The 22593-nt window shown below is 40.3% G+C and overlaps 1 protein-coding gene and 1 long non-coding RNA gene across 4 annotated transcripts in view; one reads left to right on the forward strand and one right to left on the reverse strand.

Annotated features, from left to right (window-relative positions):
- UBAC2 (UBA domain containing 2) overlaps positions 1 to 22593 on the reverse strand; it is a 103784-nt gene continuing 81191 nt past the window's right edge. For all 3 annotated transcript variants that reach the window (XM_083818774.1, XM_083818773.1, XM_083818775.1), the window contains 3 exons: positions 18378 to 18623; positions 4084 to 4206; positions 1 to 721 (listed from right to left, as the gene is read on the reverse strand). In XM_083818774.1, the coding sequence (XP_083674900.1) occupies positions 614 to 721; positions 4084 to 4206; positions 18378 to 18623 (477 nt within the window). In that variant the 3' untranslated portion in view covers positions 1 to 613. The remainder of the gene's footprint in view (positions 722 to 4083; positions 4207 to 18377; positions 18624 to 22593) is intronic.
- LOC310890196 lies at positions 8102 to 10000 on the forward strand. Its single transcript, XR_014577096.1, has 2 exons — positions 8102 to 8230; positions 8375 to 10000. It is a non-coding gene; the product is annotated as an uncharacterized lncRNA (long non-coding RNA).

Here is a 22593-nt window from a genome sequence, read left to right on the forward strand (position 1 = left end):
ATTATGTGCTGAATGACAACTTTTATTCAAAAAGGAATTCAGGAAATAAAATATTACAGGCATTAATAAAACTTTCTGAAGAATGACAAATAGTCCCATAACCCTTTACTGAATTCAAAATGAAGTGATCTTCAAACATCTTATTACTGCAGTCAAAAAACAAGTACTGTAAAATAACATGTAAGCTAGAGAAATTAGACCAGTAAATGAAGAAAATACAATTTTTCTTGACAGGTAGTAAATCTAGTTGTGGTGGCTGCTGGAGCTTCTTTTCCTAGTCATTAAGTCTGACAACATGTCTAACAATGATTTACAAGAAAAAAACACCTACTCCATTTTAAAAATAAATTTAGGTGGTATCCAGTAATAAGTAGAAACTAAAGTTATTTTGAAAAGGATAACCAGAACAGAAACCACCAATTGATTTGAAGGCTTGGGAACAGTTCACATCATTCATTAACACTGCTTTCAACCACCAGTCACGCAGAGCCAGTTTCTCCTTCCTGACACTGCTTGCAGACACGACCTTCGTGAGTCTGTCCACCAGGTGGCTTTGATCCTCTTTCAGACACGTACAAACCCAACAAGTAGAGTTCCTTCACACAGAAAACCATCAGTGCTGCAGTAGAAAATTAGTGGCTACATTTAAGTCATTATTTGAAGCCCTCAAAGCTTCCAGAGCATCTCCCCTGGAAAATCCCATTTCCATAAGTCGTGCGACCTGTAAAAGAAATAACATAAAACCACTGAAAAAACAGAGTTTTGTTCATACTGCGTGTGCATTAGCTATGTAACAGTGTCAGGGATCACTTTTTTCCACTAATCAGTCTGTTCAAAGGCTTACATTCCTAAAGAATAAGCAAGCACAGATCTGCAACACCACAAAGACACATCTGGGACAGCATGCTTGAAGGTATTGTCAGAGAAAGAGACGACTGCTTTATGATAGTTTATTAAAAAACTACCTTTTGCTGAAAATGTATTTTCCTAGCTGGTCTAGTTTTGAGAGAGGAGTGAAATGGAAAGGAAGCTTTGTTGCCTGGCTGGCATTTCTTGTATTTTGCATTTTGGTACCATACATGACAACTGCAATCTGATCTCAGGGCTCACTGCTCTGGAGGTGAACGGGCCCTCGAGAACCCAGCGCTGACCAAAATGTGGAATTTTCCAGCAGATGGGAAAACCTGTCTGTACATACTTTGCTGTACTTTCCTTGAAAAAAAAACTACTTCTCCAAAGGTCATAAAAAACAGCACATAAAAACCAACAACACATTCACTCTAGGTGGTTTTTACAATAAACCTGAAAGCTACCCCTAAAGCAGAGGCAATGCAATACTAAATTGGTTTGGCAACGTTCATGGAAGGATTCTAAATATTTTCAAAACAGTGCAAGTCATTGACATCTGATGGAAGTATTACCTGGAAATGGGGATATTAAGAGAGTGATTTGGGTAATTAGTAACCAGTTGATCATCCTTCTCTACAATACCATGAACGGACACCTAACATTTTCTCATAGTGTTGTAACAGATTTTATTATATGTGAATTTTATTATATGTGAATTATTATATGTGAAAAAAATGTGCATATAATCAAATTTAATCTAGGGTTATATTTCAGTTTAAACTGCATTAAAAATCTACAATTCTCCATTAGGTATAACTGAAAGTCACAACGCAACTAATTCACTTTTATATTTAATCACCCACAGAGGGGAAAAAAAGGCCGGGGGTGCAGCGTGCAGAACTAACCACGGCCGCTGGCAGCACGAAGCATTCTCCCTCCTGCCCTGTTATCGCGCTGGCCTGCGAGCAGACACCACAGCTCCCGAAAGTGGAAGCTGCGGGCTGTGAGCTGCTCCTCCGCGGGCGGGCTTGCACGGAGGGAGCGGGAGCGCGGCCGAGGCCCTTCGTGTCTCGGGAGAAGCCTTCCTGGGGCACACCAGCGACGTGCACCCAGCACTTCAAATGCCATTTAGAGGAAAGGTGCAGCTGAAGGTAACCTTCCCTTCCCCTAAGACAACCCCCACAACATTCAGTATTTTTAATCTCTTCTGCTTTGGTGGCTTGTTGAGAAATAGTTGCTAGGAAATGTTTGTAAACTGTTACCTTGGCTGTCAGAATATCAAACATGGTGCCCGTTTTGTACATTTCCCCCTTCTCCCCTTTACCACCCAGCATCAGTTTCTCACCTTCTTGTAGCGAGAGAAACAAACTGTTACTTTCGACTCCTCTGCAATATCAAACTGGATTTCAGAACCGCTACCTTTCTAACGTGTCCTGTTTCAGATTTTTCGCCTAAGGCAATGGTCTTTATGAGAAAGAGGCCAAGCGATGGAAATAAAAGCTAACCACAGAAATACATTTCAGAAAGAAAAAAGAAATGGTAGTGGCCATGAATTCTAACTTTAACTTTCAATAAGTGGTGGATGGAGTTGCAATGTTCCCATTTACAGAAATATCCAGCGAGCACGACGAGGAATAAATTTTAACAACAAAAAGCTGTTTTTGTCTGAGTATATTTTAATCACAGGAACTGAATCCAGCTCCAGGAAGCTGAGCTGTATACTGGTAACGGTAATTTAAGGTACTAAAAAACCCACAAGACAAGCAGAGATTTTTTGTACCAAAAGTGTTGCTAACGCTTGCAAATTTGAATCTGAGGAACAGACACAAACCTTGCACTTTTGCCACCCAATTTAGAGTGTTATTAGAGCAGTCCCGAGAAATCAAAGGTGCCTGGATTTCTTTTTGCCTTGCAGGGCACAGCATTTCGAATGACAGCAGCCAGGTGATCTCTCTTCACTTTGATGCATTAGAAAATGCAAGTGTATATTGAAGTGCTTTCATAAATCTGAGCCTGGGTCAGTTTTTGGGTCAGAAGCCAGCACAAGTTAGACTAATAACTACATCATGAGTTCAAGCCCAACAATAACATTTTATATATACAGAATTTGTCAATCAAAAAAAAAAAAATCAGCAGGAAAATTTTTTGGTCCATTTGATTCCTGGCACTGGCTTTCATGCTGGCCAAAACTAAGTTTTGGCTGGTCTCAGAAGGTGTTCTTTGGTGGTTTTTTTTTCTTTCCTTTTTTTTTTTTGTGTTGGCTGGTTCTTTTTTTTTTTTTCCCTCCTCTTCTGATGTAGTCACCAATGAAGTTAACTTTGAACATAATCTAACATTGAATCAAAACTAGAATTGGATCATTGTAACAATTTCTCTCTGGAACAATGTCATTCTAAATTAACTAGAAATAACAGCATGGCACTAGCAAGTGTTGGTCTCCTTAAAATGGGAAAAAGGGAAAGAAAAACTCACTCTTAAAACCTATTCTTGTTCAAGAACAGCAGAGATGTTAGACTATAAAAAGGCCAATGTTGTTAACCGCAGACGGGCTAAAAACTGGAGAACTTGATCACACACAATAAATCCTGAACAGAGAAACAAGTCTAATATTCAGTTCTTCAATTTCCTAGTAAATCATCCTCTCTTCTGAGAAAACAAAACCAAGCCAATCCAAACCACACACCAAACCAAACCAAACCTATTGACAAAAGTCTAAATCTACACTAGGCAGAACACACACAGAACAGAGTACGTGAAATCTGTCAACCATATCGTGTACGGAAACATCGAAGTTTTACACCAAGCGTGTGCTGCAGTCCACAGGTGGCATAACCTTTTTTATTTCCAAACAGCTACATGACTGAATTGGAAAATTAAGCTGGAGACCTCAGTGAAGGAAAAGCTGTATGCCTACAGGGAAAATGGCGAAATCTATTTGTCGTCCATTCTTCCTTTTTTTTTGGAACATGTATTTTATCAGATTTAAATAGTCCCCACTAGTGAAACTGTCTAATCTTTAGATATAAAAGATGGAAAGTTGCAGATAAAAGCAGAAATTCCAAAGTTGATTTGCAACTCTAGTTTGAAAGGTGACAAGTCCCTGTATTGCGACTGTTATATTCTAGTTTGTGCTGCTGTAGACAGTGATTAAGAAATTGTGTCAACAGACAATAAAAAATCAGAGGTGATCCCTGACTGCTTTTTAATAAAATAATAATAATACAAAAAATTTACCTGCTCTTCAGAAACCTCGGTAGGTGGAGGTGTGTCTTGATCAGATGGACGATGATCTTGATAATTCGCATTCTGTCTATGACGTAAAGGAGGAAACAGTCTATTCCAGTTAATCATCCCACCCTGAAACCAGACACTGCCGTCAGTCTCTTTGCAAAGAACTAGATACTTTTAAACAAAAAGATCATAACACCTCATGTAATTCAAAAGGCAAACATTTGCATAAAATGCTTATTTCAAACAACAAGGGCTGCTGTAGTCTTTTGTGAAGTCAACACTGGGCCGGTTACTGCTTTACTAGCTACTGGAAGTAGTCACTGTAAACTCAGGAAGAGTGCTAATAAAAGGAGGAAAGGATTGTCTGATTTCTTGCTAATAATTCATGTTTCACATCCATCGTGAACAATTTGGTTTACTTCAGCAATGGGTTTCTGAGGCCAAAGACCCTTCTCTCTTTGCCAAGAGGGATTTGCCTGGCAAGAGACGCAACAGAGGGTCCTGCGAGTGCTTTGCATGGGGAAAGGAGTGAAAGAAAGAAGTAGGGGGAAAGCAAAAATGCATTTCATCGCATCCACAAAACCACATCAGGAAACTCAGATCACATGCTGCTGATCACAAGCCCAACTCGCAGGCTACCTGTGATCGACTTTCCATGCCAGCGATCACTTCTGTGACATCAATACTACTGTTAGAGACTCTCAGTCTTCCCTAACTTCAGTGTATCAAACACCACTGCAGAATTTGGCCGTATTCCAGTGCCAAAACATTTTGTAACTACACGGTAATAACATAAATGCACAGCAGTAACGTAAGTAGGGCGTAAATCACAGAACCGAAACTTTCTTTTAGCAGCCAAGCTTAAAGCCCTGTAACGGTCAGATGTTTAGAACACGAAGTACAAGCTTTATCAATGTCCAGGAATATCCCATCTTCATTCTGTGAGCTTAAACAAACATCTTTGAAGGCATTTCCTATCATACCAGAACCTGCGAGTGGGGAAGAGCAGCAAACCCCATCTCTCTCTGTTCTCTACGATGCAGCTGGTGTTGTCCTTTCCCTCCTCACCGGCTCCCTCTGTTACTATGGAGAAGATCCCCCTCCCTTTCTGTATATATAGGACATGGACTTCCTTCCTCTAGTTGCTCTATTTTAGTTCTGTACTGTCGTTTCTCAGAAGACCTTCCTCTTAAAAGAGTTTTTTTCTTTTCTTCTCTCAGCGAGGGCTCTTCCTGCCTTTATGTACTCCTAGAGCATTAAATGCTCTCTGCTCGATCAGATCATCATCATCAGCAGCAGCAAAACCTGATCCCAGACAAAAAAAAAAAAATCATATTTAGGGTTCCTGCCCTTTCCTTTGCTTTCTTCTGTTCTCTCCCAAGGAGACCCAGCCAGCCCAGACACCACAGGGGGCAGTGCAATAGCACACTTGAAAAAGCATCTGGGGACTCGTTAGATTTGACCCACTCGCTTGTAAAATGTTCCAGTCCCTTATGTTACAGCACATTTTTCCCTGTGAAGATGTGCGATAGCTAGGAGTCATAACCAGCCTTCAATCCATAGTTTCCACTATTAGTGATTTGGAGATTAAAAAAATGATTACCCATCTACATTTCTACTTTGTACAACGTGTAACACATTTGCTTAAAAGTCAGGAGGTTTTATCTTGAAGGATTTCACGCCTTGCGTTAGCCGAACAGCCACAGTAAAAAGGAGAATTATTTTGTAGTTTAAACCCAGAGAGGGATCTCAGACCTACTACTGACACTGATGCACTACTTCTCCGTGGTATTGGAAAATCACATGTCCTGTACTTCCCCATCTATAATTTCCCCTAGCTCAGAATTCTGTTGAGTTTTAATTCATTAATTTTGAATTTCTGGAAGCCTACTAAGTTCTACAGTTAAGCAAGAACAATGAACTTAGGCTGCTTTGCCTGTGTTTCTTCTTTTGAAAGACCAGAGGGGGAGAAAATAATGCGTCCAAGGGTGATTCGAGCAAAATTGCTGAATTGAAAAATGCCAGCAGGACCATGGCACATTTTTTGTAGCACCAGAATTCACAGAGAATAATGCATATGAAATGTAAAATCTACAGTAAATGCATTAATTTATCAGTATGCTGGTATATCTGAAGACTGAAATAAATGTGCCTTTCCAGCTGTGCTCTCAGCTTCACCACTGGGCTGCCTGTTCCAGTTGGGTTTTGCGTCCGCCCTGTCCCGAGCTGCTGACATGTAACAAAGAGACCTGTCTGCCTCTTTATCCTAAACTTACATTTTAAATTAGTGTGCACAAAATGCATTACCTGCAGTACAAAACCCAGATTCCCTAATAAGGTAACTACTTAGTTTTGAAGGTTTATAATGGAAAACTTGATAAACTGCAGATATGGACTGACGCATTAAGAACAGTTCCACGCCAAGCCTGCTAACCCTCTCCCGGAGATAACAAACAGACTAGACAGACAGGTTGACATGGCTGTGAAAACATCCTTTCCATTTGTCCTCGGAATATTTCAAATACCTTCAGAAATTGTGTCAAACACCAGCTCTTACCTATATTAACGACCCAAGAATATCCAAAATACAAGTATTGAAGGCTGAAAATCTTAATGCTTTGTGATCACTGATGTTCAGGATTAATTCCAACTTACTCTGGATGGTCTACTTCGCAACTGTGTATTCCCAGAGTGCATCTAAGCCACGTGCATTAAGATTCTTGATCCTTAACTGCAGGGAAATTGTTTCCCCTCATAGGCTTACCTCTAAATACATGATGGGCTTGTACAACGTAAAAGAGCAGAGATTCAGGGAACTGTAGCAGGAATTGGTACCACGGCCAAGAGTAAAGCTAAGAAAACATTAGGAAGCACTGCTACTCTCTCAGATCCATAGAAAGTAGAGATCAAGGCTATGGATTTCCAGAGTGCATGGTGATTTTCAGATAACCTTAACTATCACAACAGAAATACAGTAAGATCTGTGTAAGATCTGTGATTTTTAATTTGACCCAAAGTGAGCATCAAAAAATGTTTTAAATTAACTAGAACTCTCAAATTCCAGTTAAAAATGTGCAGAGATTTCCAGACCAATACTCTACCTTGCCTTACAGAAATTGTTCTTCAGACCTCCCCGTCACAATTTTATGATAAATTCTGGAGTTTTTGACCACGCTAAGACACTTATTCTGAGAAACGTCAGGAAGATTTCACATGAAGATAACCAATCTGATGAATTTATTTAAGCAATGCTTCTAAAACACCTGAGAGTCCCTACTGGAGATCAGCAAACATGTATGCACTTTACACTAGACTTGAAAAAAGCCTCTAAAGCTACATCAGCCGTGAATCCTGGCATCAGTACCACACTGCGCAGATGACCTCACACGCACTTCCTCAGCCCCAACAGGCACCCTGTCTCAGGTAAGAGAGCTATCTGGAGCGGTCCCCCACTGAGGCAGGAAAAGGAGCTAATAATTAAGCAGCGAGGGTGATCAAGGACCCAGGATGTAAGCTCCTTTCCTGGGCTCTGTGACAAGTGTCTGTCAGTCTAATCCATTTAATGAAAGCCAGGCAGTTCCGTGATTCTGGTTTGTCTGTTTACTATGAAAAGAATTAAGTTGAATACTAAATAGTTGAGTGTTTAGTATTTAGCCCAGGTGACAACGTGCAAGCAGAGCAGCCAAGCAAGAAGAGCAGAGCAGGCCCAGGGACAGCAGCCACGGTCAGCCAGAAGTCAGGCCCGCCAGGCAAACCTGCAGCGATGAGGCAGGTCTAAAATCCAGCCTAAAAGTCAGATCAGTGGGGTCAGGACCCGGCGGGGAGATGCATAGCTTGGCACAGGTGTATCCACGCAGAAGCTCAGCAAAGACCAAGGGGAAGGACCTGACTTCAAAAGCAACTCCCAGTCGAGGCGGGCGAGGCCCCAACAAGGCTTCTCACAGACGCTTCTAACCACAGCTCTTTCTCACAAGTCTGCTCCAAGGGTAAGAGCTGTACCGTGTCAGAGCTGGCCCTCAGCACAGGCAGATGCAACCCCCTGGGGAGCCTGTCGGTGCACTGGGGGTCAGGATGTGATGATACACCGGCTCCTTCCCCCATGCAGTGCTCCAGGCGGACAGGAACCACTCAGCATGCTACCAACACAAAGGTAAGGTTTCTTGTTGTCATCTGCCTTCTTATCCCGAATCTTCCGATGTCCAATTTTGTCAATGCTGTAGGATTCACTATAGCAGAAGGATATATATATATTTTTTGCATATTTAATTTTTCCTTTGTGTCATTTGTTCTGCAGGATGAGAGGCTCGAGGAGGCCTCTTCTCTTCTCCCGGCGTTAAAACAGCACCAAGCTTACTGCCATCAAGAGGCAGAAGGTTCCCATCAGCTTGCATATGCTGCAGTCCCTGCAGCGATGCTATGAAGAATTTCTAGTCTCATTGTCAATCATCAAACTCAGTTTCGCGACATTAATCAGAAACGGCATTTCAGAAGTCCTGACTTCTGCTTCTCTACTAGAGAGAGACAACCACTGAAAAAACCACTCTACGAACCATCATTCATACAAATATTTTGTACAAGTTGGTGACTGGGCCCTTATTTCTGCCTGCAACAAAATCTTCCTTGCATCACCAGGAAAAACTCTTGACAAAAAGACTGCTCCATTAATGAGCTGAAGAGAAGGTTGTTGGCCACACTTAAGGACAATCCTATAAGCCTTTCCCGCACCCTTCCTCCTAAGGCTGTATTTTTTAACTGAAGAAAATTGCAGCTTCTTTTGATGTTAGCAGTACGAAGAATGAGTGAATTGGTTGATGGCAAATTCTCTGTTACTGTCTGACTGGAGACAAACGTACCAAGGAGACAATTTTATCGATCTCTTGATAAATCCCTACTAGAAGGAGATGAGGAAAACACTGATGTTGTTGGAACTTCTGTTACAGGAAAATGACAAATCAGTCATTAGCTTCAGATGACCAAAGAATGAGATTTAGGAAAGGATTAGATTAAGGGAATGCAAAAATGGCAGCTCTCCCCCCCAGAAAATATTGTAAGGAAATACCATAATGATGAATTATTCTTGGATAGCTGCCAGTGCTTTACGTACTGACGTTATGCCTTGTTAGGTCACATCCTTGATTTTTTTTTAGTGGTGCCTAGGACAATGCTGTTTACAAGAAAGGAGGATACTCCTTTCCTTGTAAAGGAAGATATATTCATACCAATCTAAGAACTAGCAAATGTCTTTGATTGTACAGCGTGCTGAAATCCGAGTTGCACCATTTTTTTCATGTGATCTCCTTACTCTCTTAGAAAAGGCAGCTCTCTCTGTTTCCCATATACATACCTGCCATGGCATACTCTATAAAATACTTCTTAGCCAAAACTTGACAAATAAAAACGTATTATGGACAACTAACAAGCATCCACTGAAGTAGCTACCATATGCGTCTATTCCAATTAGAATTATTTCACCAGAATTGAAAGAAAATGCTTTATAAAAGTCCCCTTGAAAGTGATGCATGTGGTTAAGATATTTTGATAATGTTATCTCATGTATATGGTTAATGCCAACTCGCCATCTGTTTGCACAAACAGGAAACACCTCCTGATATCTGTCCTGTTCACCTTTTCTTAACACAACAACCACAGCGAAAGAAAAAAAAAAAAAAAAAAGGAAACTGCTTTGCATTTCATCTTTTAAAGTAACATTTTTAGAGTTTGCTACTCTGCATAGGCGCCATTACTTGGTACTTGGTATAAATGTTGTCTTCTTACATACAAAATTTCATTAAAAAAACATATAATGTACTGAAAACAAAAAACTCTCATTTGCTTTTCAGATGTACTTTCTGTTACAATTATTGACTCCAATGTATGCGTACCAATAAAATAAAGAAAGAAAAAGTGTGGTTGTGAATGACACGCTGAGATCTGCTGCCTCAGTATCTGAACGTTGTGTAAGAAAGATTGGTGGCAAAGGTGACATTTCCAGTGGGCTCTGTCTAGCCCACCTCTTTTTCTGAGGTCAACACTCTTCTGGAGGATTATTTCATCTGTAACTTCTTTTTTTTTAAAGCTTTAATAACTTCCCTTTTAGAAAGGCGGTAGAAGTGTAACCATGTTAGTGTTGTGAGCATCACCCACAACGATGGGATGAATTTTTCACCGAGGAAAGTAGTCCAGCAGTTTCTAAACATATTTCACTTTTCTCTGGAAATTTATGCTGCAGACAAGTCTCTTAAGCCAAGAGGCTCTGTCTCCAACTCTTATTTGCTGCATCCTGAACTTTGATGTCTGCATTCTCCCAGAGGAGCTCGTGTGTCACAGAAGTTCACAAATCCACATGTGGGCTTTTCTGAAGCCCGATCAGCTACTTCCTTTGAAATCTAGGAGGAACACCTTAATCTGGCCCCTGAAGCTGCCTGAGAAACAATGGCAGGGACTTCAGCACAGGCATGATGTGCTGAAGTCGTAGTAGCAGAAGCCAGAAACGCCAAGTGGCAGGCACATCTGCACCTTGGGAGGCAAGGTGGGAATGGCTGCTTCTGCTGCTGCGTTCAAGGGAGGTGTAGAGAGTTTTGAACGCTTCCTAGTGTGCTCAAGCACGCACAGGCACTTGGCCTTGTAGACTGCTTGCCCTACACAACAGGAAGGGGTGCCGTGATATGACTCAGACACACAACTGGCTGGCAGTAAGTGAGAAGCTACGGAGGTGCTCCCAAACCCGCCGGTTAGCTCAGAACACTGAAAGGGGCAAGACTGCTCTGCGTTCAGCCCGTTACAGTGAGGTTAAATACCTATTCTGCACCAAACTGTGCATCACCGTAGCATTCACTTTTCAGTACTGCTGTGATGCAGCAGGTCAGCTGCAAAGCGATGGATCACCGTGGCAAGAAGAAAGAAAGATATTTCATATCCACCACAGACTGAAAGCTGGCGTTTTTGAGAACTGATGTTACTCGTTCATCCAACATCAGGGAAGTGTTGAGCTGGATTCTCAGACTTCGTCTGCAGTAATAAATGGGAATTTAGATCTTTTATTTTCTAGGCAGGAGAGAGAAGGCTTCAGCCACCTTTTCAAAGCACTTCCATTTGCAGACTTTCTGGCTTCACTCTTGCTTGCTCGTGTCAGCTGCTCTTCATACAAACTGGTCACGGCTACACCATGTCAGTCATAATCACCACCCAAATTTTACAGGGATGGGATGATTTGGAGCTGCTCTTACGTTGAGCATTCAATACTTGCTGAGTGAGATCACCAGGGTGTGGGGGTCCAGTGTGTCAAACAAATGCTGAAGGTAGGTCCACCAGTACGAATACCAAGTCTGGACATAAGGAAACAACCTGTTACTCCATTTTAGACACTTCAGACAAAGCAGAAACAGTTCTAATCCTTCCTATAAGGCTGTCTGGATGCTAACTGGTGACATGTGAAGCATGATGATTAGATAGATAATCTCTCATACACTTCCTGTGCACAAGCCTTTTCAAACATGAATAAGTAGAGGTCAAAACAAAAGTGAGAAATCAGAGTTTCAAAATTGTTTTGATTGAGAAGCTGAGCTAGCAAACACTGGGCACAAAGAAAACTCAAAACCAAATTCTCCAATATACTTAGCATAAACAAATACTAGAGTACATAATGGGCCAGTCTGTGATTATGCAGGGGAAAAAAAAAAAAAAAAAAGATTATCATCCCTTTCTGGGGAGCAAAGACTGAGGTTCTGTCTTAGGCTGCAAATAGGAAGGGCTTCCACTTGTTGACATCCCAACATCAACATTCAAGGTGGCACACTGGCAATACTGCTTGGCAAAACCTACGCACACTGTGCCTCTTAGGCTTCAACGAACAGTCGGTAACACGGGCCTACAGTTTCTACAAGCTGCTATCAGAGTTCCAATCAGAAAACCTGAACACAGATAAGGGTCATGTACTAGCTGAATGACATGCTTCTTGTCTATTACATGATATGAAAAATGACGCTAGGAAGAAGAAATGGTTTCCAAACAAGACTCTCTCAGTGCAGAGGAAGGATAACAGAAAAAGCTTTAGAATCTCAGCCCCAAAACTGGACGCCTTATGGCCCATGTTTGAAGATACAGATGAAAGGACAGTAATGGCTAAGAAGAAACTTGACTTCAGTGAACAGGCATAGATCAGGCAGTGAAGAATTAAATGCTCTTGAAATCCTTGGGGAGATCTGAATGCCAGGAGCTTTTTTAAGGGGGACTGTCTCAAATAAATTGTCAAGAGTACGAGTATAGAACAACACATAGGAGAAGAAACGTAACCTATTCCTCAAAAATTACTTCCTTTGAAATAAGCCATTACTTTTCTTTAGGAAGTTGTCCAACCATTGCTTCTGTAGGGAAATTGATTACAAATATTATAACAAATTTAGCCAGTATCTAAAGACTACAGCTCAAATGACCAGTCAGAGAGAAAGAGAATTGTACAATTCCAGTCCAAGAAAAAAAATGATAGTTCAGTGTGTGAGCAGGGGTGCTACTGAGGACTAGGAGTCACAGACAGTTAGCCTTGTGACTGTGACAACTGATTGTTAATGATGCATATTCAGCTTATTCTAGTAGAACTGTAGTTGCTGATTTCCATGAAAAAGAAAAATAAAGTGGGTCTGTAGAAGAAATAGTCATAAGCTCGTTACCTGGATAAGCACCCAGGAAATTCAACATTTTTAATGATCTCACATCTAGAATCCACAAACAAGTTACCCATAAATAAAAAAAAGGATATTTAGAAATACCCAAATAGTAGTGGTGTATCAACTGCTGCAACAGTGTTACTAAGTAATGAGTTAAATGCTCAGTTAAATTTAGCCACAATGGTTATTGCTGCAGCATATATGCTTCATTCATGGGCTGGAATAAACCCATAAATCACCTACTAGTTAAGAAAATTATTTAAAACATGATGTCAACTCTGTAGGCACATATCTCTGGGATCTGAACTCAAGTAACATTTTTATCCTATGGGTACCCTACCTATAGTTGTCTTTTAAGTTTATGACAACATTGTAAAAGACAGTTTTTATTGAATTATGTCACAAAATCCCAGAGTAGTCATAGGTAACATACATTAGTTGGAATGAAAACCTAATTAGAGAAAAAGGCTTTGCTTACCACTGGGCTGAAAATCTCACCCATTTATTCACGTGAACTGGTCTGGCAGATTCTTTCCCGAGAGTGATACATACATCTGTGGGCCAGTATGAGCAAGCTCTTTCCATCCAAAGTTTCGGCTGTGAGAGTGAGAATTTACAGGGACTTACCTGGCAGTGTGCAAAGGTCACAGAATGTCTCAAGAGGTCTCTTGAAACATTTTGGTACTCAAACTTCTGAAGTTATTTGAGAAGACTTCACCAAAATGGTATCTCTCAGTACCAGCGTGAAAACTAAAGAATAGAGTCAGATCTGGTTCTTACATTTCTCTGAGAAGGCAGAAATGGACTGTCTGTGAGCATATTTACTTAGGGATTGTTTTGAACATTCTGAATAAGGACAACATCCTTAGGAGCAATTCTTGTCCTAGGAGTCTTTGCTCCATCAAATTCTGTTTTCCAAGGATGGAAGTTTACCACTTAAAATAACCAAAAGGTAAATCAGCAATACAGCCTCACAGTCCTTACTTAGTTCACAAAATAAGAAAGTCGCACGTTTCTCAGGATATGAGACGCCCCGTAACAATAAAGACACTCAATGCATCTCCCCACAGATCATCTCTCCAGCATCCCAGGAGGAAGACATCTAGAGAACGAACAATTAGGGGAAGCCACATTGTTACAGAAGAAGTCTGGTCTTTGCAAGCAGAAGAATCTCACATAGAGATGCCATGTGATATGAATCAAAGGGCTCTCTGGTCTCACTGGAAAGTAGCAGCAGTTGGAACTGAGAAACAAAAAGGAGGAAAAAGAACAAAAAAAGCTTAAAAGTGGAGGAAGGGGCAGAAAAGATTTTCATATATGGCTGTAGGCTTATCACACAGCCTGGAGCACCCTGGGGAAGCTCTTTTTTTGAGCCAAGAAAGTTAAGAGAAACCAAGAAGCAGGCAACACTGTGTGTTTAACATGCTCAGCATGAACGAAGGAACAAATGTCCTATGGATACAGAAAGCATTTTTTCAAGGTGAAGGGACTAGGGTTCATTCCTCCCACCCTCCCCACACACAGAACGGGCACAGGGGTAAGCACTCAAAGAAGTGGCACTTAATTGCCAGCAGAAGGTGCTGAGCACTTTGCATCCCGTACACCTGTCTTTAGCACCAACAGTGCTGCCAGTAACACCTAGGCACGGACTCCTCCCTCATCTATTTGCAGCCTGGTTATCTGCCAGCCTCCCTCCGAGTTTCTCAGTGGGAAGTGAAAGTCAAGCTGACTCCCTGCTAGCACACTGGTGCACAGATGCAGCAATTTCTTCCCCTTTCCCACCAGGCCTTTCATCTGGGTTACAGAAAGAAAAACTTCAGAAAAATGCTGGGAAATGAAACAGATTAAGAAATACAAAAGTCGGGAGAATTACAGGATTGTCTGACATTTGCTTAGATCTTGTGAAGCAGTTCTAACATACAAAACTACGTAAACACCTAATACCTGCTGTTTATTACATTATAGTTCAAATGCTTATTACAGCATTGGAAGGATAAAATAGTGCCAAAGACTTTGACTACATCCTGTCCTGAGCGAGGGAAAGGCGAGCGGCATCTACCCCTTCAAGATGCATCGCAAATGATGACCGATGGGCACGACATGATGGGCGAGAACTTCCTCCACAGCAAAGAAGAGTGTTGCAAAGGGGCAAACACAAAGTATGGGAAACGATGGAGATAAAGGGGAAGAGATGAAAATTTGGGAGGAACATGACATAGAAGGAAATGAAAATGTGAAAAAGACGGGAAGGAAAGAAAGATATCAGGTTTACAGGAAAAAAAGGAAAACAAGAGGATAAATTATTTAAATGAGAAAAGAGAACTGACAAAAGAGTGGGAAAGAAAGAATTAAGAAACTAAAGTTTAAAAAGGAGTAACAAAATAGCAAGCTGGTATTTTTCGAGGGTATCAATACACATGGCACGCGTTTTATTTCACTGCCTCAAAAGGTGGATGGAGGTAATGTTCAGTAATTCTCCATTTGTGACACATTCATCATTTCTCAGGATTATCCGTGGAAAGAAAAAAAGAACAGAAAGTTTTCAATATGCTCAAGCCCATCTGGTTAAGGACTGTATCCATAGCAACCAGAAAGCAAGAGAAAAATCAGTCATCGTGTAACCACACTCCCCTGAGAAACTAGCAACGTAAGATAAATTTTCAGTTTCTAACAACACATTCAGACACAGTACCGCTGCACGTTTCTGGGCTAAACAAAATGAGGGACATCAAGTAATGAAGCCAGTGGTTTATGTTCAAGTTCTGCAACTCACTCAACCTGCTCCTCAAAGTTAAGAGTGCCTGGCAGCCCAGCAGTCACACACACATCTCTGCTTCAGACTCCTCCAGACCAGTACTTTTCTGCAAGAGAAAGACTAGGGAAGGTAAAGCCCAAGGAATTTGAGCTCTAAGAATTTGTGTTTGTTTTTTTTTTTTTTTTCCCCCGGTAGAAAACATCCAAAGCAAATTCTGGCTTGGATAAAAGAGCTCAGAGAACAGTAGAAGAAAAAGAATTATTTACATTTTAATATCTTAGAGCTACAGTAAAAACAACTTATGAGAAAGTTTTTTTTTCCATTGTTTTCTCTGCCTTTTTTTTTAAGCTTTTCCTCTTTTTGTCTTGACTTGTCAGGCTCACGTTCTTCAGAACTTCTTCTAAAGACTCGAAGAGTAAGCTTAGGACAAAAAGTGTCTAAGAAAGCGCCCTCTTTAAGACCAGAAGAGAGTTTGCCCCATTCTGCAGGTCAACGGAGCACTGCTAAAACCACACATCACGTTCTTGTGTTCTTCCACATGCTACTGATATTCAGGGAAACTGATTTATTTCTTCTCAAACCAATAAATTGAAAAAGGAAAGGAAAGGGAAGAATGTGCAGAGTGCCTTCCCAAATGGCAGGTAGACAAAACAGTTGCATGATGGTGTGCAGTGGAAAGTTTAAGTCCCTTTCTTTTGCCAAACAAAACGGAAAGCAAGAGAGAAAATGTTAATTTAGCTCACCTATGCCATATTACCTATGGACAGTATATTGAGATGCCAAAATATGCACAACATTGTCCTAAAATATAATCCAAAGCTGCATTTGATAACCTGACCAGTATACGTTACAGCTTTCATTATTTAACTCCCAAAGAAACTGATCTGCACTCTTTACCAGCCTCACTCCCATGGGTAAAATTATCCTTTAAATCCCATCTGTACTGTGATCTGTTCAACTCCTCTGCCTTCAAATTATACCTGTCCAAGCCTCTAAAGACAAAAAAAAGCACACAAGTACAACTATCTGGAAAATTATTCTCAAGTTTTCAACTGTTTTCGATTTTTTAAATATTATTTTGAGATTGAAGTTAACCCGTTTTTCATTTTTTACCCCTATATCTCAACAGTTGTGAATGACACTTTTAATGATTTAGTTGATATCCAGTAAATTCTATGAGTCATAAGCCTGGTAAAAGCTTTCTTAACACATTTTTTCTGAAGAAACTTTCTGAAGTGTTCACACATTGAATCCATCGCTTTCTGCTCACTAGTTTCACTGTCTAGCACTATTGGAAAGCTGAACGCTATGCTAAAGTTAAAGGGCAATCATGAAGGTAACTTGAAAGAGTTTCAGCAGATTGTTAAGTTGAAGCAAGTCACTGCTGTTCAAAAAAAATCATTTATTTTATTTAAACCCATCCACCTTTTTAAAAAACTCTGAAGTCAAGTATGAAAAGACATTTTGCTACCTTCGCTGTTCATGACCCAAGGAAAGGAGACGATGAGAAGAAAATGTTATCAACTCAAAAAACATTTACCATTCTGATCTTATCTACTACTTTTTTGCAATTAAATTGTATTACAAAGATTGTCTTTAACAACTGGTAATTTCTTCCTCTTCTTATTTGAAGAAACTTAGCCGCCGTCGTCACAGCAGCTCGTGGCCCAACAGACACTTTCAGTGTGTTTTCTAATACAACAGCGATATTCAAGAATTGAATAATTTCTAGCTCAGTTCTTCTGTTAAAACTGATTAATTTTCTAGTGTGAACAGAGAGAAGTAGATTAGAATCTTTCCACCCGAGGAACAATTTGACCAGATTTACGTGTTAAGAAATTATAGAAAACAGAATTCCAGGGACTGGAAACAAAGATTCATACTCCAGTTGTTGGCCAAAGATAAAGCCTTATGCCGTTACGCCTCTATTCCGTCAGTACTAATCATAACATGGCTGTATCTACTGGCACTGCATTACCACAAACATAATGAGGACTTTTGTATCAGTACAGAGCTGCATTTCGGGCAGAGGAAATTCAGTTAAGACCTCAAACTGTTAGGCTGTAACAAAATTAGGAGCAATGTATGCTCACATAGAGCAATGCAAGGCCCATGCTGTCTGCTAGGTTTGCTAAGAGTAGTACTGTAAACTTCTAAGGTATAGGAAAAAGTGAACTGAGCCACTCTCAGCGCTGTTTTGCTGCCCTACAACACAAAGTATGTGAACATCTGCATTTGTTGCCTTGACTAAAACAGAAAATAAAAAGGCTCTGCTATTCTATTAAGTAAGGAAACAAAACAAGAGCATTAACTGCAGCGAAGAGAAAGTCCCTGTGGTTGACCTCTGTAAGATAGTTAGAGAATTGAATTTCTGAACTTTCTTACAGAAGCAGGCTTTATTCCAAGTACACTTGCAGTTAAAGAAGTTATGCAGACAATTTTCAATCCCTCTGAACAGGATGCTAACAATACAAACACTCAGAACAGTCAGAAGTGTTATGATTTCCTAACTTTCAACAATGGCTCTTCCTAAAGACCATGGAGAAGCAAGCACTTTACCATTCAGCATCATTGTTCATTTCAGCATCACAGAATGCCAGCGGTACTGATATCCTTACAGGACTGTCTGACATTTGCTAACATCTTGTGAAGCAGTTTTAACATACAAAACTATGTAAACACTTAAATGACCATTAGCAGTACGACAGTGTATGAAAGACCAATTGAGAAGAATATATCAAAAAGGAATCAAAAATATAAGAACATAATATATAAATATATAAATATATAAATATATAAAATATAAGAACATTCAAAAATGAATGTTTCCCATTATGTTAACTTAAGATAATCCTTACAGAGTGTATGTATGTCAATACCTGCTGCTGCCTTTGCCGCCTCATTTGGGCAACCTGAGACATCATGATCTGACGATCCAGTAGCTCCATTCTCTGCTGCCTCTGGATGTCAACTGTTGCTCCCATTCCCACTCGAACCTCATTCGTTGGTTCCGCAGATGAGAAGATTGGTTCAAGAGTCCAGGAAAATAGCTTTGCTACCCAGCTGGGTACACAAAGTATTCGATGAACTTTTAATATACTGCTATTGTAGCAAATCCCAGAAATCTAAAAGCAAAAATGAAAAATAAAGCCTTTAAATACAGCAAGTTTACTTTGAATTTAGCTGCAGAGATCGCAGATGGTCTTTCTATTTTTTAAAGAACATTTTATTGTTTTCACCCAGAGCCCTCAGTCAAGAATCAAGAACAGGGGATTTCTTTACCTCCAACTTCCTCACCACTACAGACTATTACCTTTTAAAATCTGTGCACTGCATTGCCTGTGACTCAGAAAGTTGTTTGGGGTTTTTTGTTTGTTTCAGAATTGGAACCATAACTAAGCGACCATTTCTCAGCCAGGTTAAGAAATTCAAATAAAATTTTGATTTCTAGTAAAGGCACTGGTCAGGATATGCCGCATGCTGACCTGACTAGATTAAGGTTCCCTTGAGGATGCTGAAGCACTGCAAACGTTCCTCAGCAAAAACCATCCCCCCTGAGGCTTCCACCATCAAGTCTCACCTTCTAACAAAGACAAAAGCAAAACAGCTGAATTTAAGTTAAATCTAAGAGTATACACAGAGATATTCCAACCTAACTGCTAGGAGAAAAAAAACCAAAACAGTTAATTAGAAAATGACATTGAAGAAAGACAGTCTTTGTGGTGCTCTTCTCCTGCCTGTAAGAAAAAAAAACACATTCCCTGTGTTCATACTTATGCACGCCTTGGGACTTGATTTCATTCCAGATTCAGAAGGAGCAACAGAAATCCATGTGCCCCAGGATGATCTACAGTCATCACTCAAGCACCATTTTTAATCCCATCATGAAGCTCCTGAGCTCAAAGTGGTACAGCATAAAGGCCAAACTTCTTGTGCAAACTGTCTTTCTGCTTTATGCTACGTTTCACTATTTGTGACTATTTATCAGCTGCTATGCCACAAAAATTATGCTACGACAGCAGAGTGAAATGAACAGGAAGAGATATGAACCCCCCAAAATACATAAATGAGACAGACCCAATTAATGCAGTTACTTGAAAAGCAATGTAGAACCTCTAAATCTGGGTTATTTATTTTTTTTGAGGATATGTACTTTTATCTCACTGATATTTGTATAAACATACAGAAGCATTTCATTGCTGTGTAAACAAATGGAGATGGTTTAGGAAAAGGTAATATTCTCTGATAGGGGGTTATTTTTCAGATTATTTACAAGTTTATTGTTAATTATCCACTGAGATGGTAACTTTTAGAGCAATACATGAGAGTTCTGCTTTGGGAAACACTCGCTTTCTTTTTATTCTATCATCTTTTATGACTGGTCTTGGGGTTGTATATAGCACCAAAACCAGGCTACAGTTCTAAAATGAGAAAAAACAAGCATAGGCTATCCTTAACCCCTTAACTTCTTGTGTAGAAGGAGGTAAATGGGATGGGATAAGAGGAAGGCCACCATCTCTGGCATCTAAGTGAAGGTTGCCTTTAACAAAAATATTCTGTATTTGAAGAAATGTCCTGACAGGACTTCAGGAAAGACAGGGCACTGGAACATAAGCTTCTTGATGACCTCAGAATTTCTTTCCTCAGCTCTAGTGAAAATGTTCCAGAGGACTGTAAGCCCATGACCAAATCTTGTGCATGTCAACTGGAAACTGAGACAGAAGTATACTCACCAAAGAATAAGTAAGTGGATCAGTATTTGTATCATTTCTGTGATTTATCTACTCTTGGCATGTAGTACTTTATGTACCTACCCAGCAAGTCGGTGCCTCAGAAGCTAACCACCTCGTCCCAAGAGAGTTAGCACATACAGGCTCCTCACTTGAGAAAACCTAGATTGTACGGCTACCAGGAAAGTCACTTTTTGGGGAGTAAGAATTACTGAACCTGGCTGCAAATATTGTGTATAATTTAATCTCATGATTTCTTAGATGCAAAATGCACAAGCAGCACCACAATCTCCAAATTACCTTCCTTCTTCTAGCTCAGTATCATTAGGCTACAGAGCCAGGCTCCCGCTTTGGTCCCAGCAGTTTTGCATTCCTGGTTGCACAGGTATAACCTTCTGGGAAAGGCAGGGGAGAGAAAGAGAGCTGCCACGCAAAGTAATTTGTCCAACATCACACCAGCTTTCTCTCACCTCTGCCAGATGTCCCTCCCAGCTACTGATCTCTGCCCACTCTTATCACTTACAGTCCTTTGCTAAGGTCTGATGTTTTCAGGGCACAGTAAATCTTCAAAGAGTTCAGAAAGTCACAAGAACAAAACAAAGCAAGTGCTGATAGGAAAATCTGTATCTCCCTGAACGTATGACAAATCTTGACACGTGTCTGAACACGTTAACCACAAACAGAATTATTCTCGTATCAAACTCAAACAGCAAATAGGATAGCAGCAGCAGTGCCAGTACTTTGGGACTTGTTTGTCTCAGAAGGGGAAATGTACTGCAAACAGCAGCTAGCAGTTGTACCAGTAAAAGCATTCTTGTATTTCTCTAAGTAGAGACAGATAGTCATTAGTCATTCAAGAGCATTTAATCAGAAGAAAAGGCTTTATAAGGCTAAAGTTTAGGGACACCCCTGAAATGGAGAAAGGTCAAACTGCAGCACTAAGCCTGCAAGCCACACACCCCTCCCTTCCCAGCTTTACTGAGCTCACTGGAGCACTATGGCTGGTCTCCAGCCAATGCACCTGCTGCAGAGGGCTGTCTTCTCTCCCTTTGCTGCTCCCCAGCAGCACGCTAACCTCTTGGCCCCTCCTTGAACTGCCTTAGACAGAAACTCATTGCATAACCCAAACGTGAACTTCTGTGCTCACGGAGTAGAAAGTCAAGAAGTCTGACAATATAATGTTCAGGGTAAAATCTGAGATAAAAAGCACCTGGTGAAGGAACAAGACTAATCTGTTTATCTGTATATCTTCTACAAATAGCTGCCAAGAAACTGACTGTGAGCTAATACTTCTGCAGAGCAATCATGTGAGACTGCAATTCTTCGTAAGTATAAACAGAAGGACGGACTCCGCTGTGAAAAGCACTATGTGCACGCAGTCTAAATCTGCCTTTTTACATTCAGATTTGCTGTGATTTCAGCGTTGCTCCCTTCCTCTCTCCCTGGATTTACTACTCCAATTGTAAAGATATTAGACAGAAGTATGAGAAACTTTAAACTCTGTGCTCAGTGTTAACAAATTTTCAAGAAGTTTCATCTAGTGAGGAAGAGCTATCTATTTGCATATTTCCAATAAACCTAAAGAGGAGACTTTTATAGTTAAAATAAGTCTTATGATTCAGTCTGGTTTAGTGTCATATACCCATCTTAATGTCAAATATTTCCAAAGAACTTCCTCTTTAGCGGGTTCACATGCAGAACTTGTTGTGTGTCATTTAAGAAAAAAAAGTTTTGACGAAGTACACTTTTTACGCCATTTTTTTGGTCACGGATGTAGTGAATTTCTAGTGTTTAAGGTCTAGATAAGCCAACTTTGTTTATTCAGTGAAGATAAGAAGATCTCATTATATACTAACTCGAAAACTGGAAATGAGGTGAAAGGGCTACTTCCCACAAATAGATGAGATTCGGAGTGTTTTAGGCTCTAAAAACTCAGCAAGGAAAGATACTGCAGTTAACTTCACATTGTTAAAATGGATAATTTTTGGCTGGCAACATGAAATGCATCTAAATTGTTTTCTGGTAGTCATACCGTCATAACCTACAATCTCATTCACCATATCGTATCAAGCAAAATCTAAGCAGAGGAAATGGACAAGTTGGAATATGTCTGGTGCATTGCAGAAAAAAAAAAGTGCTTATATTTTTTCATTTTCTTAACATCATGTCTTACTACTGGTCCTTCACACGAAATTCCCTAACCTCTTCCCACCCCTGTAAGAAAAGCCAACTTCCCCTCCCCTTCCCTCATGTCACTCCAAAGTTGTACACTTTTAAGAAAAAGGAAGTAGCCGTGGTTTCTCTTTTTTTTCAGGTAGACCAGATACAGAAGCTCTCCAATATTTTACATGACAAAGAGACATAT

This window comes from Anser anser, assembly GCF_964211835.1.
Source record: "Anser anser genome assembly, chromosome: 1".
Taxonomy (NCBI): Eukaryota; Metazoa; Chordata; class Aves; order Anseriformes; family Anatidae; genus Anser; species Anser anser.